The sequence below is a fragment of the Varroa jacobsoni genome, unplaced genomic scaffold, assembly GCF_002532875.2.
Source record: "Varroa jacobsoni isolate VJ856 unplaced genomic scaffold, vjacob_1.0 scaffold_66, whole genome shotgun sequence".
In the NCBI taxonomy this organism is placed as follows: domain Eukaryota; kingdom Metazoa; phylum Arthropoda; class Arachnida; order Mesostigmata; family Varroidae; genus Varroa; species Varroa jacobsoni.
Window position 1 is genome coordinate 152,316 of NW_019212968.1, and position 23,329 is coordinate 175,644.

At 39.8% G+C, this 23,329-nt stretch overlaps 1 protein-coding gene across 2 annotated transcripts in view; it reads right to left on the reverse strand.

Moving 5' to 3' along the window:
• AstC (Allatostatin C) overlaps positions 1–22,639 on the reverse strand; it is a 23,896-nt gene extending 1,257 nt beyond the window's left edge. Inside the window, exons 1-2 of one of the 2 annotated variants that reach the window (XR_015311791.1) lie at positions 21,948–22,639; positions 4,148–4,444 (exon numbers count right to left, since the gene is read on the reverse strand). Coding sequence is in view for 1 of the 2 variants with exons in the window: in XM_022836192.2 (XP_022691927.1) it covers positions 4,277–4,444; positions 21,948–22,118 (339 nt within the window). In the remaining variant the exon portion in view is untranslated. Of the gene's footprint in view, positions 1–3,399; positions 4,445–21,947 lie in introns of those variants that run through there. The other variant, XM_022836192.2, reaches the window with a different exon arrangement.
• Positions 22,640–23,329: the final 690 nt, after the last annotated feature.

A 23,329-nucleotide genomic window follows, 5' to 3' on the forward strand; every position in this document is an offset into this window, starting at 1 on the left:
GGCGTTGTGTATATAGTTGTCCCTGTTCCGTTTTCCCTCGCTTTTCTTTTAGACAGACACAAGCACACACAGACACACAGAAGAGCCCGTGGGTCTCGCTATTAGTTAAGAGAAAGTGTTGCGCGCATCGTCGACCATGCTGGACCCCTGCTGTTGTTAGTTTACCTGATGTTGTTATTGTTGTTGCTTCTACTATCTTGTCCGTGTTCATCAGGCCATCCATCAGACCCACATATTTTTGGGTTATCGTATGAAGACAGACCGGAGATTTATCAATTGATCATCATCCAGTTACTATCCATCGAGTTCCTAAGCCAATCAATTATATCAACTGCTCTCAATAAACTGACAAGTTTAGTACTACATTTTTGACTTTTGTCTATTGATCGGTCTGCCTGCTGATTTGTCTTCTATAGATCGGCATACATTAATGGATTTAGACACGAAAATAACACGATTGTACGGCCATTTCCTCGGTACGTGTGTCGGCAACGGGACAGAAAGTAAGGGGGCGGCACATTCGCAATATTATATGGGGCAATAAGTGACTCGCTTTATTTAGATTTAGCGTCAGGGGATACGAGTACCGGGTCGCACAATGAGAATTCAACGTGCTCATCTGTTCCGTGTGTGAGAATGTATTTATGAAGTTTGTTTAGCAATTAATTGTTTGTAATGAAATTGTTCGTTCAGACACTCAGCTAATTTTCTTTTTCTGTTTCGATTTATGGCGAAATACTGTATAAGCTATCGCATACTAAAAGGCCGGCTGTATCAGCAAGCGTGGTACAGTGTAACTATTTTCTATTCGGACACAAAGAAGCTAAAAAACAACTTTAAAACCGTTTCTAAGCAATGTCATATTGTCCTTAGGGTCGACTTAATCCCCCTAATATCGTAATGCACAAAGTGATTAGCTGAAGATATTTAAAACTGATAATTGTCTTCGAAACGTGATTCGGTCTTCTCCAAATTAGCTATCGGTGATATCGAAGGCGTTTGTTATTAAAATCTATAACAGTTCAGACGTACACACAGGTGCGTCTGCATCTAGCATCCGCCGAATTGATATCTTAACCTTTGTATCGCGTAAGTTGAAGCTTCAGGTGTCGAGCGAGGCTCAACTAAAAATCGTTTACTAGCACACTTTGAATTCGTACTTCGAAAATCGAGTGATGACTATGGCGGGCACAATGCTGACAGTGGGGTAACTTATTATTACACAGAGAGGAAAAAATCATTTACACATTGCATACTATACAAGAGTATCGTTTTTCAAAGGTGTTCGCAACAGGAATCGCTTGTTGGCGACCTACTTTGGTAACCAATCGCTTATTATAACCTATCGTATTAGACGTAGTCTATAAAGTAATATTTAACGGGACTTCTAGTATATACGTGCGGGCACTCTGCACTGCATTTTCTAGCCTAACACAGAGAAACCAGTGCCTTTTTTCGAAACGCTATTTTATTTCTCAACGTAAACTAAAGCGTGACGCTTTACACGTTTTTCAATGATGATTCTATCTCTTTAATTCGTTCGAATAATTATTGGCATATTGGCCTGACAAGTAGGCATACGAATGTCTCCTCTTTCAACAGAAATCTTTGATCTGTAAATCCTCTTCAGGCCAGCAAACAAAAAAAAAAGTCGCTAGAAGCTAGAGAGAGTGAATGCTTTGTGTGGTAGCCAATTCGAGCGGCGATTCGTTAACCTTTTTTACCTTGGCAAGCCCTGAAGTGTGAGACAGTACACTGCGTTGGTGGGTGAGCAAGTCTTCAATCAGAGTGTGAGAAATACATCTTCTCGAATGACTCACAACCTTTGCTACTCGAGAGTCGATTCGTAAACTTCGGAGATGTTATCAGTCTTTGGTCGCTGCAGTCTTGGGCCGCCCCACCGACCCAGCACCAAGCAAACCCGTTTAAAATCATCTACCCAAAATTTCACTGTAGTAAAGAATAGTGAAAAGTTTCCACAATTTTTTTTTATATGGGCGTATTGCCAAGTACAGACACTTAATGACGGCTCGATATTCATCTGGTTCTAGTTTTATAGAACCACAAACATTGACTGACGTAAATGACTGTTATTCGAAGGCAAGCAAACATCCAACACAGCGTAAGATGTCGCGAGTGTTGTTTAACAACGCGTAACTACGCCAGCAAAATCCCTTCCATGGATAAACTCAAGCAGAGAGTAAGTAGTTTGCTTCTCAACCCGCTTGTATGTAAAAAAAAATAGAGCAGATCTACTATGGGGTTGAAAAGTCTCGTTCGATCAGATATTATTAGTACGGCGCCCTGATTCGTGAATTGCATTTTTGAGGTACCATTGCGTATGTTCTGTATAGAACAACATGTGCAAACGAAGTCATTCTGTGAAACGACTGCAGGCAGCATAAGGTTTTTGTTCTCAGCTGCCGCTGTAACTTGTCAAGCGAGCGCGTGTCAAAATCTGGTTTGGCATTAGCAGGCCTTGGCGACAGAGCGGCTAGGGCGTGTTGAAATCGCTTCGGTGAACTCACCTTTTTTCGACAATAAAGTTCTATGTAATGCATGGCATACGTGTTAAACAGATACAGAGGTGGTCTGCTGACGTTTACGAATAATTAGACATCTCCGTTCGCTCCAGCCCGCCTACTGCGAATCATTACGTGAGACGGAGACAGAAAAAGAAGCAGAGGAGGAAGGGGGAAGGAATAGGAGGAGAGAGGGGTGGGAAGAGGAGGAAGGGTGGAAGGATGAGGAAGGCTTGGTATCGAAGGTGAGCAGTATAAATTCTGAATACGTTTTTAGTCACTATATAATCACGTTACGCTGTCCCCTGCCTATTTTAATCATAATTTCTTTGATAGCGCCGCTATAGTTCGACCTTGTTTTGTCTGTGTTCCTGTCGTGCTGTTGCCGATTTAGTTCGGCAATCGGCAATTGACAGCCCCGTAGCTTGGGCGTCTCGACCTTATAGAGATCAAGGCGCGTGTACGGATGCCACTAACGCTCTCCATCCTCAGCAACTTAAAGTTGGTCCTGTTGCAGATCAGCTGAGAAGCCGACGTCTGCGGCATAGCCAGTTACATCGATGGTGTAAAATGATTCGGCGTTATCCTCCTCCCGAAGATGACTGTGATGATAGTAACTGTACCCTGACTACTATCTATAGCACAAAGCACCTAGACAGGACGGTCTGTGTCTCATGTGCCTTTGCTGCTTCGCTCATAGGGGCCATGCTTATCTTACAGGGGCGAAATTGTGCATGTAAATAAAGAAGCCTAAATACAACTGAGTAACTTTAAAAGACATAGAACAAATTTTACGTTTGCGAAATATCGAGGCTCATTGGGTCGCAGCTCATTTCTATTTCGTCATGTCTATTGCACTAAAGAAACACACGACGAGGAGAACAACTTTTCAACGACAATTATAGTAAAATAGTTTTATTTTCTTCATTTGACCCAGCATTGTATCTTACATATATACGAATAACCCTCATTTTATGCGGTCGAAGGATCGGGGGATTCATGATCACATCGTTAATATTACATTAGACAATTAACAGCCAAAGTGGCCCTCGACAGCTCATATTTTGGTAGTCACAGAGCGGTATGGTAAATATATAATCGAATGACTGGTTGTTTATAGCTGCTGGGCCAATGAAACTACTTCTACCATTTGTTTCCGTCCCCATCTACGAGTTCATAGTATATTTCTATGCTTATTATCATCATCATCATTATTATTATAATCAGCTTAAGTGCCATTACGGTGAGGACTCCTGTTCAGCTGTTGTATACGGATTCTGATAAATCTGAAAAGAAATGCTTGCCTTATTGAACTAACGTAAATAATTTAAACGAGAGATCGACTGAACTCTGCATTGCCCCTGCGTAAGTTTAACGAATAGCGTATAATAATAGAAACAGTAACTCATACAGTGTGCGGTCGCTATTGCTGGATATTGTTATCGGTTTTTGGCGCTAATCTGACGTTGGTCTTCTTTACGTCATTGAGGGTATATATTTTTGTCGTTCGGTGGCGTTTTATGATAATTAGCGGCCCGCCGATGTTGGGATTTTGTTTTCATTGTCATATTTAATATAGTAGTTATAGTGGTAGAAATTACTGTTTTTGCTAGTGAGATAATTACTTGGTAATACCATCTGTTGAAACTTTCCTTGGTGATTTTGGCGAGGTGAAGGCATTCGTGGTGGTCTACCTTCTGGCGCTCAAGTGTCCAGAGTTGTGTAATGTCTGGCTGTTCTCTTGGGCTTGAGATTTACTTGCGTCGGAAACAGGAGACGGGGTTGAAGTAACACTGATGGTAGCGCAACTGCCGTTTGGATGGCGCCCCTCCGTCGACAAAGCCGTTCGCTCTACCCCGGACGCGGCCTAGACCGCCCTGCATCATTAATGCCTCGATCAGGTTGTTATACCGCTCTTCTCTCTATGTGGCAAACAAGTAATAAGATCACAAGGACAAAAGATAGACTGCTCGTTATTTCATCACCGGAAGCACAAGCGCAAGCGCTCTCTCTCTAAAAACAGCTGACCTGATTTGCCAACTACACTTACCCAAGTTTTAATGCCGGATAAATATTCGAGAGCGCTAATTATAATCTGTTATCAACTTGTTTCCTTACTCTAGCTATGTTCTAGATTTGAGGCAGGCCTTAGCTGCATTAGGCGGACATGAAGATCGCGTTGAACGTTGTAAAATACGTGGCCCTTTCGACGTGTTGGTAATTCATGATCTGCATTATGTTCTAAATATTCATCTCTACTCCTCAGCGCAGCGTTTGTTACCTTCGTTTGGAGTTCCAATGACAGTGGAAGCAATTACTTATTGCATTTTTCAAGGTTACATTCTGCTTAACTTTGGCTTCCAACAATGATGTAACACCAGTAGAAAAAAAAAAGCTCGCATTTTATCTTTTCACTTTCAAAGTGTGTGCTTAGGCGATTATTGGCTCAGAAGAGAGGTGCATAGATCATCGACTGTATGTCTACTTCGTTCCGAATTTAGACAGTTAAAGAATCATACTGCTGCTATTGTGATTGACTCGCAGGATCCTCGGCACACATAGGATGTACACCAATGAGTAGACCGAAGAGACAGCTTGCCCAACTGTTGTAAATCCCAAAAGACATATATACACAACACTGCTGATGTCGTGTCACTAACAGGTTTTACGGTGTATAAAAGTAATAAGTGTTAGCTTGGCCTTCAACCAGACCGACAGAAAAGTCAGATCTTTCGCGATGGAAATAAGAATTGATAAACTGATGTCTTAAGAAAGCCACTGCACCATCGGGTGTGCCGGTGCGTCGTGGTAGAGAAAATTGTTACCTCTCAGGTATACACAGACTACAGGGTTTAAGGTCGGTACATATACAGTGAACATCAGCTTCGCGCGAAACATCTAAAATAGGCACAAATACATCTTATGCAATGTTCACGGTTCACTTAAGATAGATCGAAGGTCTGACGAAGGATTCCAGAGATGAAGCTTTCTATATACTGTGCAATAGTGTAAATTGTAAATGAAACACTTATTGAATAAAACGTTCTTTGTTTGCGTATGCTGCATAGTATGTGTTGAATATTTAAAGAATAGATCATTTCCAGTCTTTTCTTTTCCCGTTTCTTACCCACTAACATCAAAATATTTTGTCTTTTGGAAAACTTGCGTGAATCCTATAAGAACGAAACTTGAATGAGTGCCACGAGATAATTGTTCCGGCTTGACGGATAAGACGTTTCACGAGCCTCGTGGATCTGGCATGACAATAAAACAAGACAACACTACCGGACAACATAGATATAAGTTGGACTGAGCAGGTTCGAAACAAAAAAAAAAATTATTGTTCTGTTATGCAAGCCACCAAAAACACGATGGCCGACTGAAAGCTCATGACCTGACGCATCACGAGTGGACTTTAGTCTACACCGCTGAAAAATGGCGGGAGCTGCGCCCCACGAGGAGTAAGCAGACTCCTCCTCCTGATAAAGAAAAGGCGTTCTTCTTCAGCAGTAGGCGCAACGCCTGAGCGCACACCTCAAAGCTGCCCAGGGGCGTCGTCAGCTATTTGCTAGTGTGTCCATTTTACTCGTCGTCCGACTCCTACGCCCTTAAAGCGCCGTTCTCTACTAAATAAGAGACCCACGTCTTCACTTTTGAACATCAAGATGAATACACATCCATCAAAGAGGCAGTAAAGCTGTAGTAAAATAAAAAACGGCAATCATTCAATGAAACATTCGTTGGCGTCGTTGCCGTTCGTCTTTATTTGATTAAGCTATGAATAAATAGGATCATTTTATGTATTAAGCACTTATACGAGTAACGGTTCACATCTGTAAACATCGAACAGGACACACTTGAGATACTTTGCTTGCCTATTGTCGCCATTTAGTAGGACGGCATTGAAGGCGAGATAAGCTCTGGTCTTGTAGTTATAGGTATCCAAACTGGCTTCCAGCTTAGCCAAGTTACTCTGCTTAAATGTTTTGTTTGCTGCACACATATTTAAAAACGAATTCGATAAGGGACGTTTTATCATTGAAAAGCGTTTACCGGAACATTTCGATTAACAGTCCTTACACACTGAAATGGAATAACAAATCAGCGATAGCCTTTACTGGGTTGGGCCGACACCACTACCAACAATAACCTGAACCTGGAAGACAATGTCCTAAAGGCACGAGTGAGAAGCATGGGCCTTAGATCAATCTACTTATCTTCTAGTTACAATGTGGTAAAGTTAAATAAAATAAATTAAACTGTGAGTGTTCCGAATAGTTTGGCGCATTATTCGTACGCAAACTATGAAACATTCAACATATATATGGAACGGTACTGAATTTGGTATAGATCTAGCAAAATTCGTAGGCAATAGTATCTTATAGAATGTGTGTCTGGGTTTTGGGAAAATTGCACATAGAACACTGGAAAATGGTTCAACGATAGAAAAGTAAACAAATGTTTATATAAAAACGTGGCTATACCAGCATTAATACTTTTTTTCTCGCTAATATACAGTAGATAAAAATAGTATTTAGAGGAAAGCAACATCGGTTAAAGAAACGATCACATAAACTCAATGTATTGTAACAAGCTACAAATAAGAAGGTAGATCGATAAAAGCACGCCCAGCACTTCCGGGTACTGGCCCGTAATCATTGGCCGTATATGACCGTCATGAATAGTTTATGTGCATATATAATTCCATGCTTGAATGGCTGGCATATTTTTGACGGTTGTGCCTTTAACCGCATAAAAAAATTAGAATATATGTCAGTATTTTATGCGCATCATTTAATCGAGGATTTTCGATGAAAATTCGGCATTAAAATGAAACGGCTCATCTACATACCGCTATGCACGCTCCCCAATACGACCATGTCTGAACATCGTTGGGTTAATGGGCTTTATCGGTTAGCGCCATGAGAATATGCTTTCTCATGTACATTTTACTTGACCCGCTTACCTACGCCGCCAAAGTGAGATTTTCTCCAATAAGCTTCCATTGTACCGTGTGTAACAAACCAGCAGTAGATCGATGCTATTGCAGTGCCATGCTGACCGTTCAGCCGTGCCCAACAGGCTCCGCATTGTCTGGACATATAGACTACAGGTGTCTGTAGCCCGTTTGCCTCGTTAACCGCTAAAGGAGTTTCTGTCAAACGAGTGCTGAATAAAAGGATTTAGCTCGTAAAGTCAGCAGGTTCCACTTGGCGTCTTATTAAGTCGCTCACTCAGTGGGAGTCGCTCCTTCATGCGCATGCTTCAGTATCACAGCGTCACCATATGGCAAAACTAGCAAACGATCGTAAGAATAGCCGAATTCATCAATACACACGATCAAATAACGCTTCTGAGACTCAAACGATTCAGCATAATAAGTGAGCTGGTGAGTTCTGTATCTTTCACCCCGTCTGATCGAGATGGCGAATTCATTGATTTAACTAGGCGCGTGACTAGGTGTAGATCGGGTCGCTTGCCAAGCAATGCCACACTTTGTTTACGATAAGCAAGCTCAATTTAACGATAAGTCTTTGCAGGTAGCGGCAGAGTCTGCAACTCCAAAAAATGTATTTTTGTATTGAGCATGGGAGATTTGCGCAGGGAGCAATCAGTGCACATGGTTTCGTGTACTATGTCAGGTATAAAAAGCGTTGGGCATTACTTCAGACGGACTCGATGCATATGAGTCTGATTTGAAGTTGGTAACTGCCTGTTTGCCCCAGAGCCTACTGGCAGTTACCGTTTCACCTATCCTTCACAAAATGGTTGAACATTTTGAAGGCTTCGATATGTTAGCTAGCTGTGTCACCAAGGCCAGTTAATAAATAAGGCAAGTAACAACCAGCGAAAAAAGTTGTAAAGGAAATAAGTAGATGAATCGAAGTTTTTGACAGCTAAAATGGCACTCAAGAAAAGTTTCAACTATTTTTTAAGCGATGAGACATCCTACCATGGCTCATAACGTCAGTGTATTGAAGTGAGTACGACTAGTTAAACACGACTGTAAGATTATTTACCTTGAGACATTTTCCCTATTTTCCTGGTTTAGCAACGAGAGTAGATATTAGCACTTTAAATTGATAGGAGACAGTATACAACAGTTAATAATATTGTCGGGTGTTGGCATCGCATAGACATTTTTTTTTCTCCAAAAGCAATATAAGACCCCAGCGTTTAGCTCTCTAACGCTGCTCGTCAACATTGCATAGAAAGCAAACATCCGACCAGTCGAGCTATCTGGATAGATGGCTAGACCAGCCTGAAACTCTGTCACAGTCTGCCTAAACATATAAATCAGATAACACATCTGGCCAGTGCATAGTTCGGTAATTTGTCCTTTTTTTTATTATTTCTCGCTATATCCTACAGCGTATATGACTTCATCGCTCTCGATCCACGTGGCGCGATCAGCAAACCGAGTTTAGCAATGATGTACTATCTAAATTGGATATCTGTTTTATCTACTAGGTATTCTCAACTCCTAAATCGATAGTCGACACGATATCTTAAACGAAAAATAGGCACACACACACACATTTAGAAGACCATTTGAGAAGAATATCGGTCTCGATATGTATTTGTTTTCATAGATTTTCAAGATTTAATGCGAAACTGCAGACGCATCATATTCACACACTCCTTTACTCTCTGTATTAGCAGTAAATAGCAATATGCACGGCATATGCTAAGGTGCTTCTTCAGTGGCCTGCGTTAAGGCTTTTTTTTGCTTGATGGCTAATTTCTTCTGGCTTTGTTTGCCATAACTTTGAAACATTTTGTGGCCTGGATCCACGAAATGACCGACGACAGTAAGGATCCTTCCCCAAACAGCACCACTTACTACTCCAGTTTGATTTCTACTTTCAAGCACTTCTAGCTATGCATTATTGTAGCAGTTTGCTTCGTCAGCTGCTTATCGTAACGAACTGTTCCGCGCACAGATCCTTGCGTGGCCCTCAGACATCTCCGTAACTCCACCTTCTACCAGGCAGTAATGAAAACCTATTTGGTTCATCGGCCCAACCTCATGGTTGGCACTCAACCCACCGCCGGCAAGTTACTCAAACACCGCGCTAACATTAGAATAAGCACGGAAAACTATAACCCTTCACGCACCGCATACCCTACATATAAAATTAAAGGATTTCAATAACCAGTAATCGGGCTATGAGCAACAATTCAACGTTACAAGATTACTAGTCCGAAAAATCTAGTGTGCTCTTTGTTAATCGAATTAAAGGTAACTAAATTTCCACACGTTGAATTTTCACTGACGCATATGAGATATGAACATTTGTTTCAGGTAAGTTAGTTCTTCTTCTTCTTCTTCTTCTGCAGAAGTGGGAAGTCCCAATGATAGCTTAGCGGGTAACATGTTTGGCTGCTGATATTTAGGCACGTTACGGTCTAGGTTCGAACCCTGTCATGGACACACCTCGTTTCGTGCTGAGAGCCAGCCGTCTGGTGAAATGCGTAACGGCGATACCGCAAATAAAAGCCGAAGCATTGAGAGAGAAACAAGCAGAGGGTGGACTTCGTGGTGATATCGGTTCGAATCTGGGCGTATACTCGCTTGTTCTTGCGTCGTAATTCTGAATAATGTTTCACAGTGTTATATAAATCAAATGGACTTGAAAGCTAAGTTCCTTTGACATGCTTTAAAGTACGCTACTTGGAATACATGTGGATGATGTTCTGCAGCACATAGAAACGCGGAAATAAAACTCGTTCTCGTTTCATCGATAAGGGACAGTTTCGGCCAACAACAAGGCTATATCGTGAGTAACCTCGTTGATGCTCTAGTACGTCTACGTATTCCTTTTTTAACCGCCAGTTTAATAGCAGTATCCATCGTCCCAATAAGTTCTGTGGCGGGCCTATAACTGAGGTTGTTTGCAAAGGTCCAACTGTCCCATACATTTGGCGGCAGAGTTTCCGTGTGAACCTAACCTTTACGTACCCCATTTCAGAAACTTCCTTGCTTTCATTGCATAGCTAGCTAAATTATCGTCATCAAACATCAAATACACATATATATAATTAACGTCAAATATAATCATTCTCCTCCGTTATCTCCTATGCTAGCACACCGAACAATTTGCCAATGATATTTCGATCCAGCACGGAATAAGTGCATTATTGCCTTTCCGAAAACTTGCAGTTGCCATAATTTAAGCAAAGTAGCGTTAGTGATAACTTTTGGGGGCGCGCTATCTTACCACTACAAATGACGAATTTAAAGGAACTTCGATGAAAAATGGATTCGAATATTTTCCAGGACAGCTAATAAAGGGTTCGCATCCACCCAAGATATTGCGACAAGCATATGACCATATTTATCTGTTTATATACTCTTTCTGATGGTTAGTTAACCTAGTTCAGAAATAGATCGAGGTCGTGGCCAGCGTTCGTCCGTGGTACGTAGCACGCTGTCATGTTCTGTCCTCGAACCGGATATCTTAAACGTTGCGCATATATATATATATATGTATACACCTATGCACACAGTGCAACCCCGCTAAGGGAAAGCGTCTAGAGTAATGGTTTTTTTTCTTTGTCTATGTTTTACTTGTTGCACTATCATCTTTATCAAGGCAAGATTGCAGGACAGCATAGGTCACATATATCGGGAAGCTAATTTACAAGCTCGTACGTTACCACAAAAACGCAAAATCCCTATTACCATTATCAGATTTTTCGAACAACCCTGGCCTGGTCGAATAATCAGTCCCCCTCTGATACAAGACAGCCACTATCAGTAGAATAGTAAACAGAATATGACCTATAGTAATCTGCAACAAGCAATTTACGAAAATGCTGAGTTTATTTTGTTGGTCTTTTCAATAGAAGCGAACGTCACGATAAGGATAATAGATTATTATAATATGTACACTGAAATTTTGGAGTAGTTTATAGCCATGTCCAGCAGGTAGATACGTGACGAATGTTGCGTAAAGCCCATATGTAGAAAAGCCTTGAAAGGCTTCTTTCTGGAATGCCTAAATAGACGTTGTAAGTTGTCCGTAAGAGCCTGTTACTGTTGCGGTGACGACTTTGAAAACTTGTGTATTATTGATTTTGTTACTGCTTGCGCGAGTTCAAAGATCACATGGAAAAATATAGTAAATAGTCCCAGAAGGTTTCTCGAAGGAAAATTGTGACCAGCGCATATTAATAAACTTTGATTTTAGGTATTTATTACCACATTTAATGTAGACAAAAAAGATTGCAAAAATGTGTTTCAAGGTAAAATTTTGATTCGTATAATACTTGTGTCAGTTGTTTATACTCAGACACTCAGAAGCATGGTACACGTATGGTTACATGTCCTGTGAAAGCGTTCCGTAGCCTATAGTCCATACTTGACCACCCCACGAAACTGGTAAGTTAATGCGATAAGCAAGGACAAGCGCATTTGCGTTTTAAGCAACACATGTGCTTTGTCCAAATTGCAGGCCTAAAATATTATGACCTATTTGAGTTGGGAGCTATTAGGGAAGAACTTAGAGATTCTAGCACAGGCCGGTACAAGGATACGAGTAAACAAAAGACCTGTTAATACGCCGTAACTATAGCTAATATTATTCGTCGTCTGATTTTAATGCACTTTATTTTATACGGGCATAAACCCTATATGAAAAAAAAAAAAAAAAAACATATATAAAAAAAATGATAAAAATTAACATCACGCAATTGATACAAGGTTCAAACTATGCGTTAGGACGTTACATGCGAATGATGTACTCATTATACAATATAAAAGTAAAGGCCTTCTTTCGGAGGCGATCGAAAGCTAAACAAGCATGTCCGAGGAGGGTAACACGCGATATGTATCACCGTGGCCGTTTAAAATAGCTCGCCGATAATACTTCAATTTCGCATGTTATTCTATGTATGTAAGAAGGCCAGTGGCCTATTTAAAGTAAGTAAAAAAAAAAAAAAAAAAAGATCTTAAACAGCTAATCCGGCTGAGTTGCAGGTTGTAGGTCACTTTGGTCGTGACTCCGATAAGAACAAATAAGACACTATTATCCAAGAAAACAAGCACTAGCCTAAACAGAAGAGGATATCGTTGCACGATACATTCGAACGAAGGTATATAAACGTTAACAAGATGATTGGATTACTACTACGTACGCTGTTTCTTCAGATTTGCCGTATCATCAGACGACGATTTAGTTTTGATCTCTGTTTGGCTTTAGACGGTAGTTCGATAGTAAGCAGGCTCATACAAGGGCTGTGCCCTAATGATAAGGTCAAGATGGCACGGAGAAAACACCTCTCGTCGACGTGACAATTCACCCCTCTCTACAAATATAGTTCAATATTCTGCTTACAGGTGCACTCACATGGGCTTTTCAGTGAGCGCTTTGACAGCAGCGGAAGGCCAGTGAAGAAATGACGACGATGATGATTAGGTTCTTGTTTTAGGCATCTAAAAACGACCTATTGTTATAACCTAATGCTTATCTCAGTAGTAAATAGTGAAAACTTGTTTGCCTAACTGCATAGATTTGAACAGCATATGAGTACTAGTATTAGAGAACTGTCGTAGCTAAAGCCTATGTTAGCGCAGACGTAAGTTCAAAGTCATGAAGGTCGTACATAAATCTAAGTTAGAGCATTATCAAAACTAGGAGAGACAGAAAGAAAACGTGTTATGACCCATTCTTTATACCAAGTTTAAGTATCTTCAAAAAGATAACACTTAAAATTTTAAATTAGTCTTATTAATAATTTTACCTACTATTACTATCCTGTTCCCCTGACTGAACTGAACGCACCTTATTTTATTGGGGTCATTACACGGGCCGGTTCTACCTAAATAAGTCATTCGTTTTCCAGTTTGTTTTTTGAACCGGTATTCCTTTCTTGTGTCTTCGTCTCTCTATAGAAAGATTTTGCTGCAATCCCTCTTGTGACCCCTTTTTTTCGAGACAACCTTAAAAGCATGTATTTTATCGCTGACGTATCCAAAGTCGATTCGGCTTTCCCCTCTATCGGACTATCGTTCAAGAAGGTGGGTTTAGGATTCAAGTCGTTGATTTCAGCTACTATAAGCCTTTTTGTCTTGCACAATTCTCTCGTTAACAAAAGGATCTGTTCTAATTAGGTTTACTGTTCTTGGCTATTTGTTGAACGCGCAGTCGGAGATATTGCTTGTAATTGCAAGGTCACGTTATATCAAGCAACCGATGTTTGCGAGATCGGCCGGTATTTTTACATGGACCGAGAGGGTCAGTGAAGGAAACTTAGCTCCCGAACTGCTAGTAGCGCAGACGCGAAGGATAGTTGGATAAAGTCGACGTTGAAGGCACTGGGGTTCCCTAGGCATCTTTCAGCACAACGCTATACTTGTGCAGATATAAATATTCTCGTACTACGTGATTATCACGTGACTTGAGGTGTTATTAGCCCAAAACGTTAGTATCTATCGTGATTAGCTAATATTATCGGAGGCCTAAATGGCCAAGGTTCCGGATAAAGAAAACAAAAGTGGCCACTTCAAGCCCCGTCAGTTTACACGATATGTGTGATGGCCAGCTTGAACCTGAAGGAAGTTAATAGGCACGCCGCTATAGCATGCCTTTATTGCTTAGTTAGATCATTTCCAGCATGTAGCCTTTGAAAAACTTAGCTGGAACCTTAAATGCCATATAATATCGGATATTATATGACTTCGGGCTGTATTAAATAATGGCAACAGGTGTTAGTCGAAGTTACCATTTACTGCTGTACACATATATCGGTGGCGTTTTGCACTTATCTGTGTCATTTTCTTAAATTATTTATATTGTATTTGTACTACATATCCATATATAATACCCCATTACGATGCAAGGAGTTCCATATGACATGATTAGAAATTCAGCCTGTGATGCTATAACAGCGAGCAATCCGACGCTATTTTATTTTAGCTTATGATTTGGGCGGGGCGGGCTGGTTTTCGAATACCACTCAGCCCTGTATAATCGCCCTAGAAATTGAATGATTCTTCACGTTTCGGTTTCTCGGTTCTGCTCCCTATTTGATAGTGACTTTTCACTTATTATTAAGAATTTTTTGATAATACAAGGAATCTTCCGAGCGAACTATTCTGCTGCAGACATTACAAACAACATATTGTTTCAGTTTGTCAGATCAAACGTACACGTTTCTTAACACTATTACATCAAAAAAAAAACGGTCATGTACACAGGCAAGAGGGCAAAAGGTATCATTCACATCGTGCGCTTGTTGAGCAGAACCGATGATAATATATAGCTTCGTTCCTACAAGCAACCATAATACTTAGGTATTTTCCCGACAGAGCAGGTAGCTAGTACTAGATACGCATTGACCAGAAAGATGCTAGTGACCATAGTTGAGTTCGTTTGCAATGTTGTCTGAACTAGGCCATTTTCTGCGCTTACTTATCCCTGTGCACGCTTTGTAGAAGCGGCGTCCCTGCTTCCTTATTCTGAAACTACGCGGCCGTGTGTCGTCGAGTGCTATTTAGAATTCCGAAAGCAGCGGTTTTTATGATTATTCGGATCATATGCATAGTGACAAATTGTAAATGATCAGGCGCCGTCGTGCCCGCGCCCTGCAGTTCTTCCTAATTATATAGAGCTTATACGATTTCTTGTTCTGTTTTTCTGGCCAAGTCTCTGCCTACAAACCCAAATCGTTCGAGTTGAAAGTCTTGTAGTTTGCTTATAATCAGCAAATCACTAAATACTGAGTCGTCGAAAACTACTGACAGGTTTTCTCGCTAGACAAGTCACATATGTCGGGCAGTATGGGTCGCGCCGGCCTGGCGATGATTTTAGCTGGAAACTAACAGCAGTCGAAGTTGTTGGAACACTTTCATTCAAACTTAAACTTAAAGCACTACGAAAATAAGTGATATTCTGCAAAAAATCATTACATTTTTGTTCTATTACGGTAGAGAACCAAATTCTACCCAAACCTTAAGAAAATCTACGCTGTTTGAACCGGAAGAAAATGGACCAGAAACATTGGTTTTGTAACTTTTTTTTGCAGATTTCCATATCATAGATGCTCTTCGTAGTGGTCGACCAATAAATGTTAAAGAAATCGATGAAATGATTACGGAATTTGATGGGACTGTGAATAGTCATAGTATTGCCAAGGGGGTAAAAATCTACTAACTTTTGGACCATTCGAAGGAAGCTGGCGGTGAAAGGAGGCCTGATGCAGGAATTTTCCTTAATCGTAGTATATCCATATATGAAATGTACCCACATAAACTCACCGCAATTGAGCCATCTTTGAAGCAGGTGAGGAACAGGGTCACATAAAACAATAACTTGCGAAAAAGAACCTGAACAAGGCGGGCAGACCCCGAACTTACATTAATGAAGATGATGACGCTACGAGTTTGCTGGGACTGGAAAAGAACCGTGCATTGTAAGCTGCTGTACGTTTTGAGCTTTACGTTTGACTCGGCTGGTAAGCATTTTGATTTGACGCTGTTGGCTTTCACCATGCTACGAGGTATACCTATGCTCGGATCGGAATCTGAATTGTTAGCCACAAAGCTATCACGAGGATGAATTATGAGTTACTGTTTCTGCCGCCGCGGTCTGACAAAATTATTGCTTCTGGCCTTTACTATTAACGGCTGACAAAGTTGCAATACGCTATAGGAAAAATCTACCGGAACTAGTAAACAGAATAAATGTTATGTTCCACCATGAGAAAATTGAGAGACCTTCAATGGCAAATCTTCATGCATACGCCACATGGTCCGGATCTGAGACTATCTTTCTAGTTTCTAGTTAGTTAGTTAGTTTAGGTCTCTTTTAATGGAGTGAATTTAATTTCGATCAAGGGATGCAAAATTTTTTCTTTCGCCCGGAAATTACAGAGTCCCTACAGTGATGGAATTATGGTGTTACCAAAAAAATGGCGGAATGTCACCGACTAGTCACAAGCTGTTTAGTACCGTTATTTTGCAAATAAAAAAAAAATCTTTCATTTGGGCTTGAGAAACGTTAACTCTTTGACCAGCCAGTAGTTTTTTTGGATTTATGCTGTTGATAAAATTTTCTTAGAAACCGTTAATTTCTGGCCATTATTTCCTTCTCTTTCTGTGTCTTTTTTCCTTGTGTCGCGCATTGTCTTAATCTTACCGTTTCGAAACGGCAAGGTTTGCATTTTCAGTTACAAAGAACAGGCACATTTTTTTCTTTCTTTGGTCCTTATGTCAGGCGGTGAAGCTAGGAGCCTCAATAGCTCTAGAAGAGAATATTCTGTGGACGGTAGCAAAAGCACAAGAAGAAGCTCTACCAGTTTACGAGTCCACTGCGATCGGCAAATATATATATGATGCTGGTGGTAGATGGAAAAAGAGCATTTTTCGCGTCAGCAAAGCTATTTCTGGCTTGCACGCGTCTTGACTTCTTCAAAAGTAGAGCAATTTATATTCGTATAAAGTAAGCTATCCACCGGTAAAAAACTTCGCAAAACTACCATCGCACTCAACGTGTGTATAGGATCAAGCTGAATCCAAAACGTTTATGACATCTCTTCCTAGAGCGATTCTTTCCCGCAATCTAAATAACGTAGGTCGATTCGTTCGGGTCACAGCGTACATGACCTCTTCGAGATCGAATTATTAGTTGAAAAGGGTACATGTAATGTTTTTCCCTTTATAGGCGAGAGATATGCCACTGAAGACCTCCACAGTCGAAAGTTCTTGCTATTTGAGGTAAAGCTTTGTACAGACAGGATTATTACCGCAAATGCGTAGAAATAGATAAAGGATGAAGGTTTGACTTGTGAGTTATACCTGAAACCTGATCGATCCGATACACCTCAGCTTTAAGGAACCTGGCATTTCGCTTCAATCGTCCTACTTGGCGAATAAAGAGCATGAGCACAAATGTACATATTGCGGACTATAGAATGACTTAAGCCGAGAAATAAGGCCATAATGACGCGTGAGGTCAGGTAGAAGGTCAGACCCTCCAGGATAATGCAGCGTCCCACAAATCCGTTTGTAAATTGCACATCATTGAGAAATTTTGCATCATCTACTGACTGATAATCGATGGTATTGTAGTATCATTACTAGGATGAAACGTTTTAGGTCCAGTATCGTCATTGTTAAGTATTGGTCCTGAGTAATATTAGCCCAATAGTGCAACTACTGTGTTTTCAAGACTGCTTCTTACAACGGCCAAAAAGTCAACGCTGCAGGCAGAATACCAGCTTCTTACATCTGTATTTTATTTTTTATATACGACACCTATATAACCTTAGATATATGCTGTAAAAGTGCCGTTACTTAGAAGAACTTAAGGAAAAGTTCTAATTTCGGTATCGATACCTTTGAACATGGCATTGATCAGAAAGTCATTCTGTCTAAGCACTCGGCTGTTTCGTGTAATTTTACTACAATTGATATATATAATTATTGTACAAAACTATTGAAAAGCCAAATGATAGCAGATTATATACGTTTTATCGTTAATCTTCGAGAGAAAGAAATGTCACCTTTTATCTCTTTCTTTAAGGAAGATTTTTGTAGATCAAAGAAGATGACCTTTCGGTTAAGTTTAGATTTAAATGGTCCGAATATTTTTATTCACGATTTGTTGTAGAAATTATTGACTGTTTTGAAGAGAGAGGTGTTGTTTGCCAATTGGGTCATTTAGGTGAGCTCCAACAGTTAGTCTTCCTTAGCCTTTTTTTTTCCACCTTACTTTAAGTATTGAGTACCTTAAGTACTTTCCGACATTTTTTAGCCTGCTATAAAATCAGAATTTATTTCGGCACACATTTGAATGACCCGTTAGTAAATCTTCATTTACTAATATCGTTTTTTTTTTATTCTTTTATCGTATTATTTTTAATACAGAGTAAAGATAAAACATTTTAAAATGATTAATAAACAACTGAGGCCGCTAATCGAGGTTCAAAATCATTGTGGACGGAGGTTATCTCAACAAATATAAAACAGCTTTTAACAAACATGTAATAAAAAATCCCAATTTTTTCATATAACAGTCAGAACCCAGAACGTAAACCCTAAGCAGAGTGATCATCCGTATCGAGCATTACGTTCTTGTGACATTATGTACTTTGAACATTCAGTACTAGGTTTGTCGACGTAGAAAAACAGGTTATAAGCCTTTGAAGAGCCAAGTTTGCACTATATACGACAAATTAAGAACGTATTAGTACATTATATGATCCACAAATAATAGTGTTTAAGGATGGACCAGACACATCTTAATAACGTAACAAACACTACTTTGTTCCTGAGCTTCAATTCGGTAAATCGACTAAACACAATTGGATTCTTTCGTGTTTAGCTCGCTTATGTCTCTTATAAATTTTATTTAATAAAAGACAATTTTCTTCATAAATGGGCTGCCTGTTCTTGTATGTAATAATAGATATCAAATTTGGTAGCTGCGTAAGTTAGCACTAAGTTTCTATGGTCTGCACCGGAATTTTAAAGGTAGCATCGAGTGAAACACAGCAAACGGACATAGAAAAACTACAACCGTTATTGTTACAACAGTATCACGGATAACTTTAGTAAATCCAATTCTGTTCAAACTAAATCGAGCACATTTCCGTCAGGTTCACGTTCTTACATCGAGTAATTCCCATATTCACTGCCCTCAGATAAATCTCATTCATCGTTTCCCGGAAGGGTCACCGTGCAGCGTTATAACAGGACGTGAAGCATCGATGCATATTATAGGGATCAGTGGTAATCCTTTATGCATGTTCCGCAGCTTCAATGGTATCGGCTTCTTGTGTGCAGTACAACAAATTCGACCCATAAAAAGCATATATATATTTATATACATCTTCGCGTTCAGCGTGACTATTTACTGTGAGAGGATGAGACTGCTGGTAACGTATTTACGTAAAGAAAAATCATATTAACACGCGGTGTCATATAGAGTATTTAAAAAGCATAAGACGTGTTCTTTAAAAAGTGTTTAATGGCAAATGGCCGTCACGGTAGCTGTTGTATTCAGGTGGCTCAAATAGACTTAAATTCGCGCAATTTTACTGATACAAAAGCAAAACTTCTATAGCTTGGCCTTTAGCCATACGTATTGCGTTCCATACTTTTTTCGTGTATTAAGCACATTTGCTTATAGCTAAAAATGGTTGAAAATGTGTAAATTGCAATACCTAACTAAGGACATGTCTATTACAATGCTTTCGAGTAGGAACTTCGCAGAAAGGCCTCCAATTGTGCTCATTGAAACATTTCTATAATTGTTTTAGAATGAAGGTTTTAGATCTAAAGGAAAATTAAGGACTTCTCGTTAAGGATCCATTGTGTACTTCATGACTTGATTAGTAGCAGCAGGCAACTAATTATCACAAAAAATTTTAGCGCGCCTTTGATAAAACTATTCAGAACAGCTTTTAGAAACACTCCTTTAGATGCGAAGTTCCAGAAGATGATAACTCCTCGATTACCCTTCTTAACTTTACTAAAAGCTCTAAGGACACCATTACTATTTTTACTAATACATATATAATACGTTCTAAGATCTAGAGAGATGATGAATGAATCGGGAATACTGATAACGGCTTTGAGCACCAATGTACCACTTTATCCTGAAAACTAACTTCAACGAACCGTATCTCTCGCTTTCAATACGTTATCATCTAACTACACACATAAACAGATCATGTCGAAGATTTCTCTTTTGCATTCTTGAAATAAATAAAGCTGCTTCATATTGATAGGATTTAAATAATACACACGAAACAATTTCAGTCTTAAATGTATTATTTAACAGAAGAGTTATGTAACAGAAGAGTTTGCAATCGATGCATCCATGATGCTTGGGATTACGTTGAGATAACCTATCTTTCCTTTGCAACCTATCAAATGTGCCGTCGGCACTTCTCTGAGAACGAATCATCCACGTTCAAACCTTTTTCTCATATTTGAGTACAGAAAAAAACAGATACACTTTCATTGGTCGAATGAAGGCGTTGAGGGCAGTGTGGATTATTTCCATTACTTCATTACTAAAAATCGACTGGATCTATTTTCATAGCTCTCAGAAAATGGCCTAACATAAAAGAGGTTTATTTTGACCCACTGGTTTGTGAGGACACGGCACCTAAATTAACACTAACTCGGACGGTGTTTTTCTCCTAGTGGACCTGCGTTCATGCGATACTCTTAGTATCAGAATAAAGCCAGTTTTTTTCTAAAATAAAATTTTAAAAAGCAAAAAGAATTGTCCTTTTTTGTTTATATGCAGTGGCGAAAAGTCTGTCTTTTTTGCAATATGGATAAAGATCAATTTTATTTATCAAGATTATTCTTCAATATGTTTATACTGAACGAACCGTCCAAGATTAAAAACATTGCCCGTTATCCGAAACCGACGATTTACGTTATTGACAGTTTTTGCGCGCCTTTTAAAAAAAATTCTCGAAATTCGTCAATAGAGAAGCCAGGGACTCCTCAAATAGGTTTAGAACTCATCTTAAAAGCTCGAAGAACTATTCAGGATACACCTAGATTTTTGTATTGCCACTTGTTGGTAGTCCACGTGAGCTCTAATAGTTAGTCTTTTTAATACTTTTTTATACCATCTTTGGTTTATTCTCCATATTGTTTTTTCGGTTTTTCAGTCTACATTTTGAGCCTTTGCAACTTTAGACTCTATCCTCATCCTCAAATTCAATTCCGCTAAAATGTTCTGTATGTAGCGTATTTGAAACCTTAATGTGTTTATATCCGTACCAGCATCGCTTGATCGATAGTAATCGCTAAAGAGTTACTTCCCGATTACAAGAAGATTTTCAAAATTGCTAGCGGTTTTAATGCCGATGGTGGTTATATTATATATATATATATATATATATATATATATATATATATACTGTCAGGAATGACACATCCAGATCATGCAAAAATCCTTAAAATATTTTCCGTTTATATACAATTATAAGAAAAAATCCCAACATAGGTAGCGTACTTTGTATATAAGCATATGTATAAGGTACGGTACATAAAAATGCCTCTATAAACTTTCTTGGCAAAAAAAATAAGAAGCGTGTTTAATAAATTTAAAATAAGAAGTCTGTTTGTAAATAGAACTGTTGCAACCTATCCTCTTCAACAGTATCTTAGCAACACAAAAACCTTCCAAGGTTCATTCTATTCAAGCTCAACTCGCTATTTAGATTACATATCGATATTAATTATATTTTTTAAATGTTGCTAATTCTAAGAAGCTCAATATCTATCCAGAGGGTAAGTGGTCAAGCGCATTCTTGGCATCGACATCTAGGTACTTAGCCTTCTTCTACTTTGGATTAGTGTCTGAAGCAATACGTTGTGCTGGAAAAAGCATGCGTAATATATCTGCACTAAGCGTAATCCAGGAGAACCAGTAGCTGAAGAAGCTGACTAACCTGAGGCACAAGCCCAAACGACGACCCGCGAAATTCTGGAAAAGCGGGGCCAGCTTCAGTGCAAGCACCCATAGCGAGACAACAGATGACGAGCGCCAGCAAAACACTGCACGAACGGAGCATGGCCGACGCCGACGAAGATGACGACGACGACACGACTGTAGAACTCATCGTGCCGAAGGCTCACTGAGGTGACAGTTTACACCACAACTGGGTGGTGGGGTGGGATGGGGTGAATTTAGGACTTCGGGGAGTTTCGATTCACCGTTAGTGCTTTGAGGCTTCTCACTTTTTTCCTTTCTTTCCCTATCCTCTTGTCCCTTTTTATATAAACGAAGCCTGGTGGCAGTAAATAGTTCGATCAAAAATTTTAACAAGCTTGTTTCTCACTCTGTGCGTTACCAACTGTATGGCAAATAGTTGTTCAATATAAACGCCAACAAACGCTCTACCAGGTAGTTGTGTGTCTGATGATGAAAGTGTTTGTTATTCGTTCTGAAAGCGCTACGCTGACGAGCTAGTCCTTTGATGTCACCGACCAGCTTCGGTCAGAAGTTTAATGTGGTACGATGAACTCGTGGCAGGCGGATTCGTTGGTTAACGTTACTTGAAAGCTTACTCCTACGTAAGAGACTGCAGACTTTTCCTTGGACTTCAAACTTCCGCGCAAGATGGCAATGTGCGAACTCACAGTTGCCAACCGACTTTATATGTACAGTGGGCCGGGGGCGTTTGGGATGGCAGCGCCTCAGGGGCACCAATGCGAGCTTTGTCGGGTGGTCTCTGAGAGAGGGTAGAACTCGCGGGTGGTATGACGTCATTATCAAGTGAGAGCCGGGTCAACAACGAACAGAGAACGGTGCGCGTGCAATCGGTCAGCGAAGCACGCCACTGCTATTGCACGGCACGGTGCAGTGTATGCATAAAAGCTGGCGAACATACAACATACGTAACTTAAGTCAAGTTCCAACAGGAATGACGATTTGCTTGCATTGTACTCGGCGCTGCGCACGCACCCTATACGTAGAGCCAGTGTTTGCCGTTCTACTATTCGTGCTCATGGTGCGATATGACCCAAGATTTTATAGCTATTTACAATGATTGTAGCTCAAACACATGGTATATTCGAGTTTATTTGTTCACCCATATGTTAATTTTAACAATAAAACTACCTGGATTCATCAGTATTAGTTACTTAGGCAAATATTCTTGTTATAATAGATTTTCCGACATAATGATAATGCATAATACTACTGCGCCCATTGAACGTGTTTGTATAGTTGCCGCTATCAACAGGTTCTCGATTTGATAAATGATAGCTTTCCTTAGCCGATCCTTCTCGACCTATTCAGTTCCAAAAAATAAGGAAAGTCTACACAGAA